Source organism: Hyperolius riggenbachi, chromosome 7 (assembly GCF_040937935.1).
Source record: "Hyperolius riggenbachi isolate aHypRig1 chromosome 7, aHypRig1.pri, whole genome shotgun sequence".
In the NCBI taxonomy this organism is placed as follows: domain Eukaryota; kingdom Metazoa; phylum Chordata; class Amphibia; order Anura; family Hyperoliidae; genus Hyperolius; species Hyperolius riggenbachi.
In genome coordinates this window covers 279207692-279229911 of record NC_090652.1, presented here as the reverse complement: position 1 = coordinate 279229911, position 22220 = coordinate 279207692, and the positions used below count along the sequence as shown (strand labels likewise).

Genomic DNA, 22220 nt, shown 5'->3' with positions numbered 1-22220 from the left:
TAGGATGGCAGTAAATGGTTAAAGAGACACTGAAGCGAAAAAAAATATATGATGTAATGAATTGGTTGTGTACTATGAATAATTACTAGAAGATTAGCAGCAAAGAAAATATTCTCATATTTTTATTTTCAGGTATATAGTGTTTTTTCTAACATTGCATTATCCTATAATATGTGCAGATTACACAACACTCAGCATTCAAAATGATTCTTTCAGAGCAGTCTGTGAAGTAATGACCTCTCCTGTAGCAGAGGAAAAGTAAACAGTTCAATTACAGTTGAGATAATAAAAGTCAGATAACAGCCCTCTCCACGACTAAGTTAGTCGGAGAGCTTAATATCTTTTTTGCATAGAGATAACAACTGGAGTTTCTCAACTCTTCCTGTACTGGAAACAATTAAGGTAGCCATTTACTGGTCGATTTGCCATCAGATTCGACCAACAGATAGATCCCTCTCTGATCGAATCTGATCAGAGAGGGATCATATGGCTACCTTTACTGCAAACAGATTGTGAACCGATTTCAGCCTGAAACCGTTCACAATCCGTGGTGGTGGTGCTGCTGCTGCCGCCGCTCCCCCCCCACATACATTACCTGCTCCGCCGGCGCGAGTCCTCCCGGTCACCGCTGCTCTGTCTGCGCTCTGGTCTCCGGCCCCGGCATGCTTTGCTTCTTCTTGCCTGGCAGGAAGTTTAAACAGTAGAGCGCCCTCTACTGTTTAAACTTCCTGCCGGGCAGGAGGAACTGAAGCATGCTGGAGACCAGGGCGGACACGGAGCAGCGGTGACGGGGGGTAGTCGCGCCGGCGGAGCAGGTAATGTATTGCCGCTCTATTGCGTCGGTCGTCGGGCAATCGAACGCCGCTAGCGACGCGCTCCCTACCCGCGGGCGATCAACGGTAATTTTCCGCATGGAGCGATCGATGGGATTGGACGAAATGGATCGAAATTCGGCGTGTAGCGTGAACGATTGGCAGCAGATTCGATCCCAGTGATCGAATCTGCTGTCGAAACGGCAGCAAATCGGGCCAGTGTATGGCCAGCTTTAGACTGATGTATCTGATCTTAATGTTTTTTTTCTTAGCTGTACTACACATACAAATCATAATATCATCATTTTTTTTTTCGCTTCAATGTCTCTTTAATTCCCACAAAATGGGTGATTCGCTAAGTGCAGAAATTAAATTCCAGTGATTTGGTATTGCTGAAATTTTAAAGAGAGTAAAACAAACTTCGTTATGTCATGAATCATAGATGAGCCAGTAATTTCAGAGCAAACAAGCTATTTATTGGCAGGCTGCTGTAAGCTAGGAACTATCAGAAGCACTTAGTTCTTAATTCTAGATGAAGTGCTGGTGGGTGCTGAGATCACTGCTTCTGAGGCTTCTGGTCATATGACCCTTGTCCCTTATAGGCCCCAACATATCCAGAGTTGTCAGCCAGATCGGAACGGCCTGCTTGTCCTTTGCCTTTACCACTTGCATCAAATCGCTCCTTGTGTGTCCCGGTGTACTTGGAGGTGTCTGTCAGACGGTTCACTGCTCCCACGGCAACCGCTTTCTGCAAAACACAACAGAGGTTCCGTTATTGGTACAATTTAGTGTCAACAGACTAAAGCTAACAAGAGGAGGATCATCAACCAGGCAACCTATGCAGGTGCTTGGGGCCTAGTGGGTGTCAAGGGGCCTACCTTCCTCCTTCTTTGACTTCTCTTCACTTCAGCTTACCAAAGGGACTGCAAGAGGGGCCCACGTCTATTTCCTTGACTAGGGCCCCATTACATATTAATCCATCTCTGAAGCTAACCATGCAAAAATCAGGGCCAGTTCAACTTTTAGGCAGAGAACACACTAGTCCTTCAGTTTTCCATGCACAGTTTTTTTATTATTTTTTTTTTTTTTTTTTGCATACATTTTCTGCACACTTTGTGCGCACGTTTTTCACAGCAACCAATGTACTTGATTGAGAAAACTGACAAAATGTGCAGAATTATCCTGCAGGATGTCAGCGCACAAAAAACACATTAAGTGTGAAGTAGTCCATTGATTATCATGAGCTCTCATTTTTTTCTATGCAGAAACCGCACACAAAAACAGTCAAGTGGGTCCCTGACTTCATTCTGTTATTCAAGGGAAATATGATCAGTTAATAGAAAATTAATTGGCCAATCAAAATTGGGTGTGTGTACACACAGTAAGAAAATTGCAGCGTGTCAGTTGGGTGAAGTCTGTGCTCTGTAATTGTTCGTTGTTACCTCCCTTTGCCATTCTACAAAACCTGGCAATGAGCCTACGTTTAGTTTTTTCTAAGTCTGGAAGGAGCCCCTGCATCTGTATGACAAAATAACAGAGAAAGGGTTTCTCACTGTGGTGCCGGGATTGGCTGGTTCCTTCCCCTCTACCAGTTTATAGATGGCGGCTATGGCTTCATTTTGGGGTAATCCTTTAAACCTCTTGGCTGACAGTATCTCCAGAGCCTTCTTGAACTCTTCATAGGTGATGACGTGAGCGGCCTTACTTCTGTAACAGATCACATTATAAAACATGCTGCAGCATTTGTTTCTAATTACTGCCATATGGATACATAAAAGCAACATGGAAAGTGCTAGCCGCATAGGAGCCAATCAAAATCTGCTCTTCCTTAATAATTTTTCCATATCATGCAAACTGAATGGTTGGTTGCTATAGGCGAGTTTGATTTGCATGTTATCCATTGCTCATTAAACTATCACGAGAAATTATAACATTTGAATTACGTGTAAACATATACAATTATATAGTGTTTCTTCCAGAGTAAAATGAGCTTTAAATTACTTTTCTCCTATGTTGCTGTCACTTAGGCCTCATTCACATCTGCTGCGCTGAAAAACGTGTTAAAGCGCATGGTAAAAAACGCATGCGCTTGTGCGCGCTTTAGTCCGCGTTTCTATGTGTTGCGCTGCGCTTCTTTAAAGCACGTTTTGCTTACTGTAGGAGCAGCAGTTGTCAATAAAACTTTGTTTTGGTATGTAAATGTATTTTTTTCTCCAATTAGGGGTAAAAAACGCATGCGCTTCTATGCGCTTGTACGCGCTTCTATGCGCTAAAAAAGCGGACCCATTCACTTGCATTGCTGTGCGCTTTACAGCTCAGCGCACAGAAATGCATGCAACACTACGTTTCTGTAACGCTGCTCAGCGCAGCGCATAGATGTGAACCAGCTACATTTAGTTACATGGGAAAATTAATACCTTGCTGATCGCACAGGGCAGTGCGCTGTGGAAAGCGCACAGAAACGGCCCTGATGTGAACGAGGCCTTACAGTAGGTAGTAGAAACCTGACAGAACCAACAGGTTTTTTACTAGCCCTACATTTTACAAATCTTACAAGTTTTTGCTATAGTGGTCCTTTTAATGAGATGCAAATAATTCAGAGCTGATGAATGATTATGCAGGCTGTCCTGGTACTAAAGCAAGGCCTCTAGTGTGGTGGAGAGAAGACGTGTAGTGGACAGATGATTCACTGACTACTCTGCACACCCTGGTTGGGGGGAGGCGGGGGGCGGGTCACACACCTGGGGACCCAGCAGGCAATGCGGTCAGATTTTAAGTAGATTTTATGCTGGGATCTATTAAAAATCTGTGTATAGTGTATGGAGAGATTAGATTATATCCCTCTCTGTTCAGATAATGGCTTAAGAATCTGTTAGCTACATCAATTAGTGTTTATCCATCTTAAAGTGAACCAGAGACGAAGCACCCTCTTGTATTTTGCCTTATACATCAGTGGGAACATTAGATAAAACGCCTACCCTGCTCTCTGTTTCATTCTTCACTGTTCAGCCTGCTTTTTATCAGCCCTGATAAAATCCCCAACTGAGCATTCAGTCTGGCTTTGCTCAGGAATCATAGCTGAGTCATTATAGCAAAGCCACAATGGGGCAGGCTTGGGCTTGAAAAGACATCAGAGAAGACAGACTGAGCTATAAAGATTCCTGAGCAAAGCCAGACTGAATGCTCAGTCGGGGATTTTATCAGGGCTGATAACAAGCAGGCTGAGCAGTGAAGGATGAAACCGAGAGCAGGGTAGGTGTATTCTCTAATGTTCCCATTGATATATATAGTAAAATACATGAGGGTGCTTCGTCTCTGGTTCCACTGGAGGAACAATATATGGTAGATTAGAACAGGCAATCTAGCCCATCCATTCAGCTCTTCTACCTGCTCAGCAATCCATTACAGTGGCCATACAGCTATCGATTTTGCGGCCCAATCGACCATCTGATAACTTGGATGAAAATTGGTGCTGCAACAAACATGCTCAATAGACAAATTGGCCGGCTTTGGGTCGAAATCGGTTAAATGTGTTGATCAAGCATGCTGGGAAATCTCGGGCCGACGTGGTTGATCGGGTGCGCAGCTGTAACAGCATGCGGACCACCTGTCTGTGTCTGCTGTCCCACCTAGATATTAATGTGCCTGCCCCCCTCCAGTGCCGGTGCATTAAAATCTCATACGATTTTCTGCTCCTTCTTCCCCATTTGCACCCCGTGTGGCTGCCGTGAATACTACGTGTCACGTGTGTAACGTCGAGCAGGGTGTGAATGGGGAAGCATGAGCAGCTGAACACTCGCAGTAGCTGGATCAGGTGAGATTTTAATGCACAGGCATCGGGGGGAAGGTAATCCCGAAACATTTCATACTGAGATCGATTGGGAATCAACCTGCATTGTATGGCCAGGTAACAGATCTCTCTGATCAGATGTCTGTTGGCCAATCTGCCCATACATTGTAATATCAATGGTCATCCTTACTGCTTCCACAGACATGCGATGATCTTGGGATTCAAATCCTTATGTACTGGGTGAGCCTTCCCTAGGTCTGAGGTCCCGGATTAGACCTAATGCCTATGGTTAACCTCCCTGGCGGTATGATTCTTTTCTGACTTTAGGGTGCAATTTTTTTTCATGTGCTTTTAGAACCCAAAACCAGGAAAAAAAACATACTGCAGAGAAATACCCTGCAGATTTGCACATTACTCACCTCCCCGAGATCCAGCGCTGCAATTCTTACTCCTCGGGTGGCGCTCCTACCCCTATGGATGAGATCACCGTCTGTCGTCACGTGACAAACTGCAATCTCACCCAAGGGATCGAGAGCCTCCAAGGACCGTAAGATGGTGAGCTATGAGCGTTTGGATTGTGGGGGGTGGGGAGAGAGTTATAACTGCAGCTCTGCACTCGGGCGTACTGTACCTACTGGCAGTCACCTCCAGCGAGGCTCTGGATCACCGCTCCTACCATTTTATTATTTTTTCACCCCGAGCCTGGCTCTGCGTTACTGCTCCTAGCATTGTTTCTTTTTCACCCTGAGCCTTGCTCTGGGTTACCGCCAAGGAGGTTAATGAAACCCCTGCACAGTTCTCAAAATTTGGGACTACTGGGATGTTAATTTTGAGGGTTTAAGGAATTAGATAGGGTCTGTTCTCTTAAAGGGGAACTGAAGAGAGGTATATGGAGGCTGCCATGTTTATGTCCTTTTAAGCAATACCAGTTGCCTGGCTGTCCTGCTGATCCTCTGCCTCTAATACTATTAGCCATAGCCCCTGAACAAGCATGCAGCAGATCAGGTGTTTCAGACTATAAAGTCAGATCTGACAAGACTAGCTGCATGCTTGTTTCTGGTGTTATTCAGATACTACTGCAGAGAAATAGACCAGCAGGGCTGCCAGGCAACTGGTATTGATTAAAAGGAAATAAATATGGCAGCCTCCGTATACCTCTTACTTCAGTTGCCCTTTAATATCCTATCTATACTGGCTTGTGACATGGAGTATCATTTGCTCACGGGATAACCTGAAGACTTGCATTGCGGTTACGTTTTTTTTTTTGTTTTCTATTGCTGTAATGTTTGAGTTTATAAAACTGGAAAAATGAATCACCCAATGTAGCAAATAAATGACGTTGTTTGCCAACTATTTGTACCCCTTTGTAATCTATAATGACTCTTTCTAGGTATATACCCAACTTTTATTTGTATTCCCTGTGATCCTTTTAATAAAATTGAGTTACACACACTCAAAAAAAGGTGATTATGAGCAGTTTTGGACATCCCAACGTTTACTTTCTCCGAGTAGCTCTTTGTACTGAAATACTTACTTGGCCTTTGCGAAGGCCAGGTCTACATCTGTGCTGGTGCATCCATCCTCTGCAATTTTGCATTCTTTGCACAGTTTGTTAAAGTTTTTCCCATTCATCTCGCTGGCTGAGGTCTGGGAGGTTCCATAGGTGGCAAACTTGTGGAAGGCTTTCTCTAGTTCTTGAGACATCTGCAGGACAGAAGAGAGTGGTAGTGCTGTCTGCAGGCACAGCATCAGGAATTACAGCAGTTACAGCAGCAGTTATATGACCAAAACTAATTTCTGTCTCAACATGTGGTGCTAGTCTAGTCTGGGGGACCCAGCAGGAAACCTCATAGCGAACAGTTCTCCAATCACAGCACCTTCTACAGCATGAAGCGTTGTGATTGGCCACAGGGTGTGAGTGTAGTTTACCACAACCTAGCGTTTTTGAGAGCTATTTTTGCTACTAATAAAGCACAAATCGATACTGAAGCAGCTCTAGCTGGCCCCGGGCAAAATATTTCACGGGAAAGTCAGGTCCTTTGGGCACCACGATCAGCAGGCGTTCAGTAGATGCCTGTGTTCAATTTCCACTATCAGGCGCCCAACTGAATTGGTCTTTTTGGTTGTTGATTGATAGACAATCGTCTATAAATATTAGTGGTTTAGGCATGAGGTTAGGTTTGGGCATGGGGAAGGGGGGTTTAGGGTTAGGCAACCACAATTAGGGTTAGAGTTGTATATAGAAAAATATCGGTAACTTCGAATACAGATGTTTTACTATTTTTGTCATCACCTGTTGCCCAGCTTATGAGTACTCTGACACCAAGCACTGACTGACAAGTCATAAAAAAAAGTAATTGTGAGTGTCACATTCATAATCGGGTTGCAGGTCAGCTATGTAACTATCTGTTAAACTACCAAAGACAAATTATCAGTCTGATGGGCAGCTATCTAGATTTTTTTTTTGGGGGGGGGGGGGGGGGGGGAATCAAAGACTGGTTTGGAGCTTAGAGCATGTTGCCCCGCTTACTTCTGACCTGCCCTAGTTTCCATAGACAAAGTGGCATATGCATCCTATAGTAGGAGAATTATCATATAGTATAATAAAATACTAAGCACCACTTCTGAATTGTCATGGTAAAGGTTGCATGTGCCAGTGACGTACACACGCATAGGAATATCACATCACACCAGTGGATGAACGGCACAAAGTGCAGTGGAAGTGGATTATGCTTTAAAAGTTAATTCAACATTCGCTTGTTTAAAACCGAAAACACTCCAAATACTACTATTACTCCAAATACTAAAAGCAAAGTAATTAATCGTTTAAGGTGCATAAAAACGCTATTCTAAACTCTGCTATGCTGGCCTATCGGGGCCACCTCTGCAGAGAGTCCGGCCTGTGTCCAGCTGAGCGTATTGCTCCCCTCCTCACCCCTCATGCTGGAATCAGGTCTATGGTGTATTGTGCCTTCATACCTCCTCCCCCCTCCATAGCATAATGTACAGCACTAGGCCCTAAAATGTCACCCGGGGCAAGAGTTGTGACCCTGGCAGGCAGCGGTATATGTGTGTGTATCTGCCTTTAGAAGCAGGACCTATGGATGATGAATGGTGCACCTTGCTGTCATGCCGCACAGAACGCAGCGTCCCTTACCGCAGCCTGAATGAAGGGTTCAGCGTCCAGATATGTAGTGACGATCCTCCTGATCCTGCTGCTTGCTGAAATCTGATGAGCTGCAGTTGAAGCTTGGGAAGAGCAGTTTAACTGACCGCTGGGGATACGTGCAGTTACAGCTTTCCAACTGCCTCAGCCACCAGCAGAGCTGGCCAGTGGCATGCAGATCAATCCACCTGCATGCAGATTATGCAGCTTGCAATGGCACCAATCACAAGCACTTCCTGCTGAATGTGATAGGCCCAGTTCCTAGCTGGATATATTTTGCATTTAATCTGCATGCTAGCTCACAGTTTTTAAACCTGTTGTATAAAGTGTTGTGAGAGAGAGGTTTTGAATCCTTTGCGTAAGATTTTCAATAGATTTCAACACAAAATCTATTGAAAACCTATCGAACTGTAGCGTTGCACTGTTTGACACAGTGCAACGCTCTACCACTGTTCTCCTGCCGTGTTTGGTTGACCAAAATTTACGCATTTTGCCATGAATGAATTAAAAATTACAATTGATGCAGCTCATTGCACCACAGATAACTGGCAGATTCTGTCACTGTGATCAAATCTGCAGCTAAAAATCAGTGTGTATGTGTATGGCCTGCTTTGTTCCATTTACTGAGTTTTTATTTTGTTTGGTTTTTTTACATGCAGGTCCATTTAGGAAAAAAACTGCTTGCTGCAGTTACTTCGCATTACGCATTGTTCCGCATGCAATTCGCATTTGTTCAGTTTTAAACAATACCAGTTGCCTGACAGTCCTACTGATCCTCTGCCTTTAATACTTGTATCCATAGACCCTAAACAAGCATGCAGATCAGAAGTTTTCTGTCAAAAGATCTGACAAGATTAGCCACACGCTTTCAGGTGTGCGAGTCAGACACTATTGCAGCCAAAGAGATCAGCAGGGCTGCCAGGCAACTGGTATTGTTTAAAAGGAAATGAATATGGCAGCCTCCATCTCACTCTCACCTTCGGTGTCTTTTAATACTCAAAATATTTTAAAGCGGACCTGAACTCAGAACTTCCTCTCTGCTCTAAAAGATATGCAACGGCATAATAAACTTGAAACAAAAACATTTCGATGTTACAGCTGATACAAATTCTGAAATTAATATGCACTGTTTCTACTTCCTGATTCATGTAAGCAGACATAGTGTTAAGTCTGTGCTTTCAAATTAGCTCATCTGCCATCTCTGGCATGGCAGTCATGTGACACAGGGGAGAGATCAAATTACAACTTGTGATTAGACACATGAGGGGGAAGCAAACAAGCTAAACTCTCTAAATACATACAGGGTGCGTTTCTCTGTTTTCCTTCTGTACTCTGCAAGAGTTTAATTCCAATTTAAAACGAACTGAGCATCTGGAATTACTTTTTTTTTCAGAAGGAAGGTTTGTAGTAGTGTGCGATTGAGGTAACTGTCATTACTTACCTGCAAGGTGCTGCTCCTCTGGCCTCTCATCCCTATGAGATCTGCCATCTTCTCCATGGATCCTCCCACTCCTGTGTATAACTAGCAGGAGCAGTAGTTTGGCTTACCTCATCCAGTGGCGATCGCATACCTCTTCTCTCCCGTACTGATCCTCTAGTGCTGGCTTCTGCTCATCACGTTATCGGCAGAAGCTGGCACTAGAGGATCAGTGCGGGAGAGAAGGGGTCTGCGATCGCCGCTGGATAAGGTGGGCTAAGTTGCTGATACTGCTAGTTACACATTGGGGAACGGGAGACACATGAGGGGGGGGGGGGGGGGGAGTGGGAGACAGAAGGGGAGGGGACACATGAGGGAGGGACAAACAGGCTGGAGCAGCCTAGCAGGTGCTAAAGGGCTACATCAGGGTTGTAGGTTGAGCACCTGGGCCTCTATGCAATTCACTTTTACTCCTAAGTGATATTTTCAGACTTGTTTATAAAATTCCTTTTAAATCACCAGCAAGCAAGAAAATACTTAAAATAGTTGTAATAGTACATTTCCATCTACTTTTTGGTATTTTTGCTATTGCAAAATGCTGGAAAGTTATTCTAAATAAAAGATGGAAAAATTATCTCCTAGGACAAAACTCAGGAGTAAAAGTTAATTGCATATGGGCCCTGGTGTTAAATGAGTACAAAAGGAACACCAGCTGCTTTGTTAGTAGCGACCCTGTAGGACAAGGGTGTTGAACTCCATCATGTAAGGGGCCAATAACTAAAGCCCCATCTACACGAAGGGACATTGCAGCGATCCGGTGGCTCGATTAGCCGCCGGATCGCTTCTTCCGCGTGCCCCGCATACGATTCCCCACTCGTGCCCGCTCGTCCCCGCCGGCGCCGCTAATCTCCCGCACGATTCCCTGCCATTGTCCCCTCGCGGGGATCGAGCAGGGAATCGGCGGTGCGGAGATCCGTCCTGTCGGATCTTATCAATCGAGCCGCATCTGCGGCTCGATTGATAAGGAGCATCGCGGCCGCATCTACGCGTGTAGATGCGGCTTTAAACTTAGTCTAAGTCATGGGCTAAATTGTTTGCTTATTAAGATTCTACCATTATTTCGAACAGTCTCAAATAAAGTGGTGTAACTACAGCAACTGTGGGGAAGGCTGGATCCGATCTGCCCAACCCTTTTCTCCCTCCTTTTGCAGCAAATTGCAGTGGAGCAGTTTAATAGCTTAATATTCACCATATAAATATTACACTACTCACTACTTAGTGGGGAAAGTGCCAGGGGAGGGGAGGGGGGGGGACAATGGGAGGTGTACACGTTTTATCAGGGCATTTGGATCCAATGAGGGGGCTGCATGCTAATTTCGTGGGGGGGGGAGGCTGCTTTCAATAATGCACATTTGAAGTTCTGGAGTTCTGGACCGCATAAAATGCCAAGGAGGGGCAGCATTTGGACAGCAGGCCTTGTGTCTGACACATGTGCTGTAGGGAGAGGGATGTGGAGGGTGTTTGTCTTCAGCAGTATCTAAATCAAAAACCTGAAACAAGCATGCGATCACCATGGCCAGACATTCGTCAGAGCACCTGATGTGCATACTTGAGCGATCCCTCTCTGATCGGAATCTAATCACTAAGGGATTGTTTCCTACCACACACAGCCATACCTCCCCAACTTTTTGAGATAAGAGACACTTAAGCCACACCCCTAACCATGCCTCCAGCACACCCCTAGTCAAGCATACCATAAGGATTTTATGAGAAAACTAAGCCCGGTTAAAAAGGGACGCTAGGCTCTGGCCGCAACACCTGTACTCCCTGCCGCACTTTCTCAAAAGCCGTTCACGCACGCCCGCCTCCCTAGCCCGTCATCCTCCTGTCCCAACAGCCGCCCCGTGCTACACATGCGCAGTAGTGCAAAAGCACGGATACAGGGGTTTTATAGTATAGGATTGTGTTTTATAATTAAAACCACACTGGTCCTTTCTATCCTGGATCATTTTTCTTCATAAAAAGGATTGGAATAAAGGTTATAGTCACTAATAATCTGCCTGTGTCTGTGCGTTTAAGCCAGTGCGCATGCGCGGCACGTGGGCGGACTTTAGACAGCACAGGAGGATGGGTGCAGGGGGCGGGTGAGTGCACGCGTTGCGGCTGTTGTATTGTGCGGGCATGTATGCGTAGTGGGCGCGTACACATAGCGGGTGTGTGCATACATGCTGACAGTGCGGGCGATGTTGCATTGAAGGGGGGTGGGGGCTGTGAGGGGCGTAGCAGCCAAGGCCTAGCGCCCGTTATTGTAACGGGTCTAGTAGTCAATAAAACCATTTTTTTCAATTGAAAAATACGTATATTTAGATAGAACTGTACATCAGTCCTAAAAGAGGGAAAAAGGGATTGGGTTCCCAAAGAGGGCCTGTCCCTCCAAAAGCGGGACAGTTGGGAGCTATGCTCAGCATATGAAATCTATTGAAAATTAATCAAACTACTCTGCAGTGCAACTCTATGGGCCGCTGATCTACCTCTAATCCAACACCAGCCGCCGTTGCCAGAGGTTTTCTGTCCTGTCCGATTTTAGCCCAAAATCAATTGAAATTGCTGCCGGTATTGCTCAAATAAACTGCGCTCTGGGCTGGCTGTGTCATTTGTTTTTTTGTTTTTTTTCAAATGAGTTTTGTATTTTTTGTTTTGTTTTTTTAAGTCCCGAAACCGGATTCGGTTGAAATAATATTTTACAGTTAATCCTCACAGTATAAATTTCAGAATTAAAGGGATTGCTTCTATCTGAACGAAACCAGAGTTTGGCTTGAAGTAGCTGCGCCCGCAGGAAGAAGAACCCTGACACTCGTGAATAATTCTAATTTAAACTATTTATTCTTTCCCTTCTGAAGGCTTGCAGTCTGATACAAGATACTTTGATGAGGAAATAGAGGAAGATGCCGGCTGCAGCTGGCCCGAGGCTTCCAGCCACTGAAACCCCAATTTATAAAGAAGCAAAGTTTAGTCCAATTACCACTTCTCTGTGCATCGCAGCAGTGGAAGCCATCAAAGCCTGTATTCCAGGCCTTGCTACAACGTGATTTACACTTAAACTCTTCTTCCTCTGCAGCCGCCTCTGGTCAAATAAGACAGCCGGCTGAACAGACTGAGGTTTACTTCATTATTGTTTGAAAGTAATGTGCTGCAGTCAGTAGCTAATTAGGAGAGGAAAGTCTTGTCTGTTTACAGTAGTTCCATCCCAATCGGGACCTGCTCACGGTCTCCTCTCCCGCGGTGCTTGTGTCATGTGACAAATGCTAGAGGTCTCTAGTGGTCACAAAACAATCATGCTATAGTGCCTTTAGTGTTTTGCCTCTAGTGTCTCATGTGACACAGGTGCCCCGGGAGAGAAGACATGCGCTGGGTGATAAGTGAGTAAAAGTTCTGCGGTCCACACTCTGCACGGGGAGGGTGGGGAGCACATAGATGGGGGGGGGGGGGACCTGGCAAGTAGTGTGCAGCTCCACAGATATTTAATACATTTCATGCTGAATTGTATTGCACAATCTGTCCATTGTATTTAAATTCTGTTGACCCTCATACTACATAGAGGTGGTAAAATTGGTTAGTGATTGGCCAATCATTATTGAAGGTGTGTACCAGGCTTTAGAGCATGGGTGTCAAACTCAAATATAAAGGGGGCCGAAATTGTACACTGAGTCCTAGTTGCTGGCCAACCTCAATGTCTACTGGCCACCTTCCTCCCTTATAAAGTTTCCAGGTGTCTAATGACCCCTCCCCCCCCCTTAACTGCTATACAGTTACGTTTTGTCTAGAGGTCCTCCCTCCCCTATAGAGTTCCCTGGTGTCTAGAGGCCTCCACCCTCCCCTATATAGTTCCCTAGTGTTTAGTGTTTTCCCTACCTCCCAATATGGCTTCCCTGGTGTTCTAGGTGTTCCAGGTGGAACACCTCCAATATAGCTAAATCTCTGGTGGTATAGAGTGGGCCAAACATAATGCAAAGTGGGGAAAGCACTTGAGGGCCAAATTTAATGGCTCTGAGGGCCAAATTTGGCCCACGGGCCGGAGTTTGACATGTATGCTTTAGAGTATGGCCACCTTTACTGTAAGACTGTAAGATTGGGTACACAGTGACACACTAAGCACTGCATACCTATCAAGAGATTTTCCGTTTGTCTGGTCTATTCCTGGGCCATTCCAGACAGGGAAAATGATGCTCCCAAAACCTGTTGTAATGTTTTTTTTACTTGCGGGAAGGTTGGCGTTCCTGTTGGAAAGCACCATCTCTGCTTGGCACAGTGTTTAAAGAGTGGGACTATCTCTAGTTTGTCAATCCAGAAGTTGGAAGGAGCAGTACTGATCTGTAAACAGACAAACTGCTCTGTATGTTTTCCTAGTCATGCATATAACCAGTCTGAATGTTTTACACTTTAGCAATAGGTGCATGTACTCCGTGTACTCAGGGTGAAACACATTGACCTGCTTTGGAGAATAGAATGTTCTGTGTCTGGATTCGCCAGGGAATTTGCAGGGACAGCCATACTATCCATGAAAAAAAGCGTGTGTATATATATATATATATATATATATATATATATATATATATATATATATATATATATATATATATATATATATATATATATATATATATATATATATATATATATATATATATATATATATATATATATATATATATATATATATATATATATATATATATATATTGTGACAGGGTGATCCATTGCCTGGCTCACGTCACAGCAGATGGCAGATACCTGCATGTTGGATTCAGGCAAAGAGCAGGTTAATTGGCTAAAAGGCTTCAGACAGGTGTGATGCTGCAAGCTTTATCTAACCGGAACAAAACCTGATTGAAATGGGAGTCTGGAGCCAGTCAAGTGTGTGCGGATGGGACACTTGACCACACCCTCCAGGCCAGGATTTGGCTGGTACTCTTGGGAGAGCAGCTGCAGCATAAATAGCTTTTGAATTGGCCGCTCGCTGCTCTAAGTCAGACTGTGGATGTTAAGCCTGAGAGTGGACACACAGAGAGAGTGCTCCTGGGACTACTGAACTGTGAGTGGGCCAGAAGGCCAAAATGACTGTTGCATTTGTTTGCTTTTGACTAGTATAGTCAGGTTTCCAGATATTGAGGAAGACTAGGAAGCCAGACAGGCTTAGGATTTCTGTTACCTTTTGTTTTATTTCGTGATTTTGTTGCTATAGTTTGCCAGCCAAGCTGTAAATAAAAGAGCTGGAATCTGCAAGTTCAGGAGTGTGACGCCTGTTTCCTACCTGCAAATACAACACAGCGTCACAATTGGTGGAGGATGCGGGCAGGCTTATGCTGTGCAACCTGATGAGCAGTCTGAAGTTTATCTTTCCAGTGAGCCCCAAACAGTAAAGAAGAAAAAAAAAATTTTTTTTTTTTTTTTTTGGGTCGCTGCATAAATTTGTATCCGGCTGAGTCTTAAAGAGACAGTACAAACAAGTCCCTTTTATATGTCCTGGTTGAAGGCCGTGGTGAACATGTCTGTCCCACCCAGTCAAGCAGGAAGCACCAATATGGAAGACATACTGAATCGACTGACTCAGTTGTCGCTGTCCCAGCAGGAAGCGGCCGCCCGACAGCAAGCCGCCAGTGAAAGGCAGCAGGAGCAACATCAAGAGACTGTGAAAATATTTATGGACCAGTTAGCGGCATCAACTGAGAAAGCTGATAAAGATCGGCAGCTGTTACTCGAGGTTGTACAACACTTTGCACAGCAGAGTCCGGGTGGTGATACCAGGAGTTCACCGATACCCCGCGCCAGCCGATTATTGATGAAAATGACTGCAGAAGATGACGCAGAAGCATTTCTGTGTACCTTTGAACGGACTGCCCAGAGGGAAGCATGGCCCCCGGAACAGTGGGCCAGCCTAGTAGCACCTTTTCTGTCAGGGGATGCCCAGAAGGCCTACGTGGACCTGGATCCAGAAGCGGCCAAGAATTATGACACTCTAAAAAATGAGATCCTTGCTCGTTTGGGAGTCACAACAGCCTTGCGGGCCCAGCGAGTGCACAAGTGGCTATTTGCATCAGACGTTTCCCCACGCTCCCAGATGCATGACCTTTGCCGTCTGGTGAGGCAATGGTTACAGCCTGAGAGTCTGACGCCAGCCCAGATTGTTGAAAGAGTAACCATGGACCACTTCTTAAGGTCGCTTCCATCTGGGTTGCGGAAGTGGGTGAGTCGAGCAGACCCAGGGTCGGCAGATCAGATGGTGGAGCTGGTTGAAAAATACCTGAGTGCAGAGGACTACTCAGCTCGGGATCAAAATACTGGTGTTCGAGAAGTAAGGAGTCGGTTGCTGGGTGCAACCACGAAGAAAAGTCTGGCACCGGAACCCCATATGGAAAACCAGCATAGTGAAAAGCCTGTTTCCCCACGCTTTGGGCGTAGAAAGGAGCCCACCCCTCCTGTCTGCTGGAACTGCCGGGAAGGGGGTCATATCGCAGCTCATTGCCCAGGAAGAGCCGTCCCAATGGAGTGCGATACCACACAAAGAGTGTCACTGTTTGCCAGACCAGCCTTTGTCACCTCACCCGACTTGCACCTGGTTGAAGTCCAGATTGATGGGCGGCTTGTACATGCACTCTTGGATTCAGGCAGTCTAATCACCTTGGTCCGTGAATCAGTACTAGGCCCCGGATGCAAAAGGGGACCCCCAGTAGATATCCAGTGTGTGCATGGGGATGTGAAACCCTACCCTACAGCAGTAGTTACCGTGGATACGAGCTATGGATCGGCTTCCCATGTCGTTGGAGTGTCACCAGGCCTGGCTTATGAGACCATTATCGGTCGAGACTTTCCCCTATTCGAGAGCCTGTGGAAGAGAGAGACTCTGCCGACCAAAGAAAATTCCCCAAAAGACTCTGGCTTAGGGTTTGACTCGCCGTGGGCACTAGTTGAGGCCCACAGGGTAGATATAGATACTGAGGACTTGTCTGATTCTCCCCTAGCAGTGTTTGCAGGAGAGCCTGAAGGGGTCTCAGAAGCAGAAGATGAAGCTCCCCTGCTCGATAGGTCCTCTCATCGGGAAGAATTTGGGTCAGCTCAGGTGCAGGATCCTACCCTCGGGAGAGCCTGGGAAAATGTCTCTGTACTTGAGGGAGTGCCACAGTCAGAGGGAGCTAGGGAGAGATACCCACATTTTTCAGTGCAAGGAGAACTCTTGTACCGAGTCAACAAAGTGGAGGGTGATTTGGTAGAGCAGCTGGTAGTGCCACGATCTTACAGAAAGGTAGTCCTAGACTTAGCTCACCGGAACCCCTTGGGGGGACACTTAGGCGCAGAAAAGACGCAGCAGCGCATCCTGCAACGCTTCTTCTGGCCTGGTATATACGCACAGGTCACGGATTATTGCAAGTCTTGCCCGGAATGTCAGCTAACGACTCCTGCACCGCACTATCGTGGGCCTCTAGTGCCCCTGCCGATTATCGAAGTGCCCTTTGAGAGAATTGCAATGGACTTTGTGGGGCCACTTGTCAAGTCCGCCCGAGGCCACCAATATATTCTAGTTATTGTGGACTATGCCACCCGATACCCGGAGGCAATACCCATGCGAAATACAGCAGCAAAAAATATTGCCAAAGAACTTTTCCAAATGTTCACCCGAACCGGAGTGCCCAAAGAAATCTTAACGGACCAAGGGACCCCATTCATGTCAAGAGTCATGAAGGGCTTATGTAATCTGTTTCAAATTAAGCAGCTGAGGACGTCGGTTTACCACCCACAAACAGACGGTCTCGTAGAGCGCTTCAATAAGACCTTGAAGTTCATGTTAAAGAGAGTAGTCGATGTGGATGGCAGGAACTGGGACTGTCTCCTTCCCCCCCCTGATGTTCGCCATCCGGGAGGTGCCCCAGTCTTCTACCGGGTTTTCCCCCTTCGAATTACTTTATGGTCGGCAGCCCCGCGGACTCCTAGATATGGCAAAGGAAACTTGGGAAGAGGAGCGACCTACGCGACAATCAGTCGTTGAGCATGTGGTCAAAATGCAGGATCGCATTCAGGCCGTTTTACCGATCGTCCGTGAACATATGCAGCGGGCTCAGGAGGCCCAAGCCAGGGTCTATAATAGAAATGCCAGAGTCAGGGTGTTTGAACCTGGAGATCAAGTCCTAGTATTGGTTCCAACGACGGAGTGAAAGTTTCTAGCCAAGTGGCAGGGACCATACGAAGTAAAGGAGCGAATAGGGGAGGTGAATTACAAAATTCTTCAACCGGACAAACGTAAGAAGGAGCAGGTGTACCACATTAATCTGTTAAAGGCATGGAAGGATCCAGTAATAGTAGCAACAGCTGCAATACCAGTAGCTCAGTTGGGAGAGACCCCCGAGGTGAAGTGGTCAGAGACCCTCTCTGCCTCCCAAGTACAAGAGGTGAAGGAGTTTCTGATGAGGAACAGGGAGGTGTTTTCAGATCGACCAGGTTGTACTCGTCTTATACATCATGACATTAAGACAGATCCACATGTTCGAGTACGACTAAGACCATATCGTATCCCGGAGGCACGGAGGAAGGCGGTAGAGGAAGAGGTATGTCGAATGCTTGAGCTCGATATAATTGAAAAGTCGCACAGTGATTGGTCTAACCCAATTGTGCTCGTACCGAAACCAGATGGCACACTACGCTTCTGTAACGATTTTCGGAAGTTTAAACGAGGTGTCTAAGTTCGACGCATACCCAATGCCCAGAGTTGACGAGCTAATAGAGAGGCTAGGGCCAGCTCGGTATATTACTACGCTTGACTTAACTAGGGGTTATTGGCAGATACCCCTTAATCCGGCCTCCAGAGAAAAGACAGCCTTTTGTACGCCAGAAGGGCTGTTCCACTATAAGAAGATGCCCTTCGGGCTCCATGGAGCCCCGGCCACTTTTCAACGCTTAATGGACGAAGTCCTAAGGCCACATCACAAGTTTTCTGCAGCATATCTGGACGATGTTGTGGTATACAGTCAGGACTGGGAAAGCCATCTCCCCAAGCTTCAAGCTGTTCTGAGTTCAATCCAGAAGGCAGGCCTGACAGCCAATGCAAAAAAATGTGCAATTGGTCTGGAAGAGGCCAAGTATCTAGGGTATGTCGTGGGTAAAGGTCTTGTGAAACCCCAAAGCCAGAAAGTTCAAGCAATTCGGGACTGGCCACGTCCAAAGTCTAAGAAGCAAGTGCGTGCTTTTTTGGGGATAGTCGGGTATTATCATCGCTTCATTCCTGATTTCGCCACCAAAGCTGCACCTCTGACAGACCTAACAAAGGGTTCAGTCGAAGGCAAAGTTACATGGTCTGAAACCACTGAAAAAGCTTTCACTGAGCTGAAGAGAGCTCTTTGTGAAGAACCCGTCCTACTTGCTCCAGATTTCTCCAAGGAGTTTATAGTCCAGACTGATGCATCAAAGGTGGGACTGGGAGCTGTACTGTCCCAGGAAATCAATGGAGAAGAACATCCGGTGATATATCTAAGTAAGAAGCTAAGCCCCGCCGAACAAAACTACAGTGTGATTGAGCGAGAATGCCTAGCTATCAAGTGGGCACTGGAAGCACTTCGCTATTATCTTTTGGGGCGAAGATTTAAACTTGTCACAGACCATGCGCCATTGAGATGGATGGCTCTGGCCAAAGACAGGAATGCAAGAATCACACGCTGGTTTTTATCTCTGCAGGATTTCAAGTATTCAGTGGAACATCGGCCTGGGAAACTTCATGGCAACGCGGATGCCCTCTCCAGAACGCACTGTTTAGTAGCACAAAATGTCCTCCCCAACAGGGTCAGACAGAGGGAGGGGGTGTGTGACAGGGTGATCCATTGCCTGGCTCACGTCACAGCAGATGGCAGATACCTGCATGTTGGATTCAGGCAAAGAGCAGGTTAATTGGCTAAAAGGCTTCAGACAGGTGTGATGCTGCAAGCTTTATCTAACCGGAACAAAACCTGATTGAAATGGGAGTCTGGAGCCAGTCAAGTGTGTGAGGATGGGACACTTGACCACACCCTCCAGGCCAGGATTTGGCTGGTACTCTTGGGAGAGCAGCTGCAGCATAAATAGCTTTTGAATTGGCCGCTCGCTGCTCTAAGTCAGACTGTGGATGTTAAGCCTGAGAGTGGACACACAGAGAGAGTGCTCCTGGGACTACTGAACTGTGAGTGGGCCAGAAGGCCAAAATGACTGTTGCATTTGTTTGCTTTTGACTAGTATAGTCAGGTTTCCAGATAGTGAGGAAGACTAGGAAGCCAGACAGGCTTAGGATTTCTGTTACCTTTTGTTTTATTTCGTGATTTTGTTGCTATAGTTTGCCAGCCAAGCTGTAAATAAAAGAGCTGGAATCTGCAAGTTCAGGAGTGTGACGCCTGTTTCCTACCTGCAAATACAACACAGCGTCACAATATATATATATATATATATATATATATATATATATATATATATATATATATATATATATATATATATATATATATATATATATATATATAGTGTAGATAAATATAAATACTTGTTCAACTTACAGTACATGACATATGTATTGTACTGTCCACGTTTTGATTTAATTTAATCTTATAAAGTAAATAAAAAGAAAACTTTTTTTCAGGCATTTTCCATTTTTACTGCCTCTGACTGAAGCCAATCCTGATGTAAATTTCTTCCTTTCTTTTTTTTTCACTCCTAGAAACTGCACTGTCATAACTTGCTTGCTTTGTAAACATGTGAACACAGCATAGATCGTATTTCAGCAGCTTCTGTAGATGGGGGGGGGGGGGGGTTGTATTTCCTTTCTCAGCATCAGCCTCCTGTCACACTGAACTGACCTCAGCCAATCAGTGAGGAGCAGGAATGCGGAGGGGAGATAACAAGCTTCCCTCTCCCTGGCAATGTATCAGAATAGAGTCATGCTGTCTGAGATAAGATTCATTACAGCAGAAACATTTATGGTTATTTAGTAATGCTTGCAATGCAGACTGCATTTAGACCACATAATAAACACAGAGCAGTGGGTAAATGGAATTTGATTTCTGTGTCTGACAATCCCGCTTTAAAGAGGAACAGTAGTGAAAATAACAATGAATAAAATTGCTTAATTATTTAACATGTATTTATAAATTAGCCAGTGTTCGTCCATTTGAAAATCTGTCATCCTGATTTACTTTCTGAAAGTTTATCACAGGTGGAGACCTCTTTAATCCTGTCAGGTGCAGCTGAGCAGAATGTTTGTTTCAGATAATTCCAAAGCCAGTGAAAATAATGCCTGGTCTCCCACAATGCTCTGGGAGGAGATTTCTGCATAGCTAAACAGCCTAGGCTAAGCATCATGGGGAGGGCGGGACTACATGCCAATATGCAGCACTGTATAGATGTAGGAAGTGTTTCTGATGCTGAAACCAAGAAAATTACTGTGAAAGTGAATGATAATTATTATTATTCCTTTTTTGTATAGCGCTTTTCTCCCGGCGGACTCAAAGTGCTTCCGAGGCAGTCACTAGAGTGCAGTAGCAGTGTTATGGAGTCTTGCCCAAAGTACTCCTTGCTGAATAGGCTTACTGAAATAGGAAGAGTCGGGATTTGAAACCAGGTCTCCTTTGTCAGAGGCAGAGCCCTTATCCAGAACACTATCCAGCCACCATATGTCACTACAGTGCCTCTTGGTTACATTTGGAAATTTATGGGCAGAAAATGAATTGTACAAGGAAGGGGACTGCAGATCAACAGCTGAAAATATGGTGCTAGGCTGCTGGTGATAAAGCAATGTGCCCACCACTAGTAAAATGCAGCAGGACGAATTACATCCAAGCATGTGTAATTCTTTTAGTGTTTGATTGAAATGAGATTACAACTATATGTGTGTACATGAATTGACACACTGTAATAACAGCGGGCTGAGGATTTTCCAGCTCAGCGGACTGTGAAAGAGGAATGAGCCAGCATTGGGGGAACTCCGGGGGAACACACAAACAGATGGCCACTATTAAACAATTACAATCATTTGGGGAAATGATTACAGACTCTAGCGATGCTTTGCCTAAATAGATTAGTTTAGTCTAGCCAGTAGCTGGAATGCCCCGATATGTTCCCTGCTGCCCACTCCCTCTGAAGTTACTATGAGTATCACTGCAGCCAAGGCTTACTACACCAGTCTTTATACCCGAAGACTGAAGCTACATACACAATATAATGGTGTGTGAACAAATGATCTCCCCCACCCCCCAATACATTGCCAAATGATACAGCATGATCAAGCACACCCCACTCACCCCACCCACCGCTTTGATTTGCACCACTGCATCTGCTGCTTGCAGGAATCAGGGCTTGATCCTTAAGGCGACCATTTGGGGCCAAGGGTTTTTTTTTTTTTACAAATGCATCGCTAGCCTGCAGACTAGCAGTACATTCTGTTGCTATAGAAGGGGGAGGATCTGCCTGTCCAAATTTCTTGCTGGCGGATCAGGGCTGCCATACACACTTTTGATTCTCTACATAGGTGGCTCTGCCAAGAACCATCTAGCAAGTGTACAAGGCTTTAGCTGTTAATTTTCTTATATCAAAGAAAAGTCTACTTACTCAAATTGGGAAGTGCTGAGGTGCACTGTCGCGTAAAAAGTCTCCTAGGGATAGCCTGGTGTGCCCCCTCATTCTTCCAAAGTTATGTGCCTAGCAGGGGCATATCTAGTTACTAAAGCACCTATGGCACACATATGCGGACTATTACACCTATGGCGGACTATTGCATTGCTGCTATAGCCGTGCCAAACTTATCCAACATGGCAGACTGCTAAACCCGTTGTGTTCCACCTGTACTGACACCAGATGTTTGCCAGACATGACCATACGTCTGTAATGGGTACTCTGCTGCAGTCTGTATACGTCTGTAATGGGTACTCTGCTGCAGTCTGTATACGTCTGCAATGGGTACTCTGCTGCAGTCTGTATACGTCTGTAATGGGTACTCTGCTGCAGTCTGTATACGTCTGTAATGGGTACTGT

The 22220-nt window shown here is 45.5% G+C and overlaps 2 protein-coding genes across 2 annotated transcripts in view; one reads left to right on the top strand and one right to left on the bottom strand.

Annotated features, from left to right (window-relative positions):
• Positions 1-22220, top strand: part of MBD5 (methyl-CpG binding domain protein 5) — a 137646-nt gene that overhangs the window by 48229 nt on the left and 67197 nt on the right. The gene's annotated exons all lie outside the window — the stretch shown is intronic.
• On the bottom strand, positions 1267-7872 carry LOC137525073 (tubulin polymerization-promoting protein family member 3-like). The gene is made up of 4 exons (XM_068245853.1): positions 7760-7872; positions 6137-6306; positions 2366-2519; positions 1267-1560 (listed from the first exon to the last, which is right to left on the bottom strand). Exons 2-4 carry the CDS (start codon positions 6304-6306, stop codon positions 1369-1371), a joined length of 516 nt encoding a protein of 171 aa, XP_068101954.1. The 5' UTR covers positions 7760-7872; the 3' UTR covers positions 1267-1368.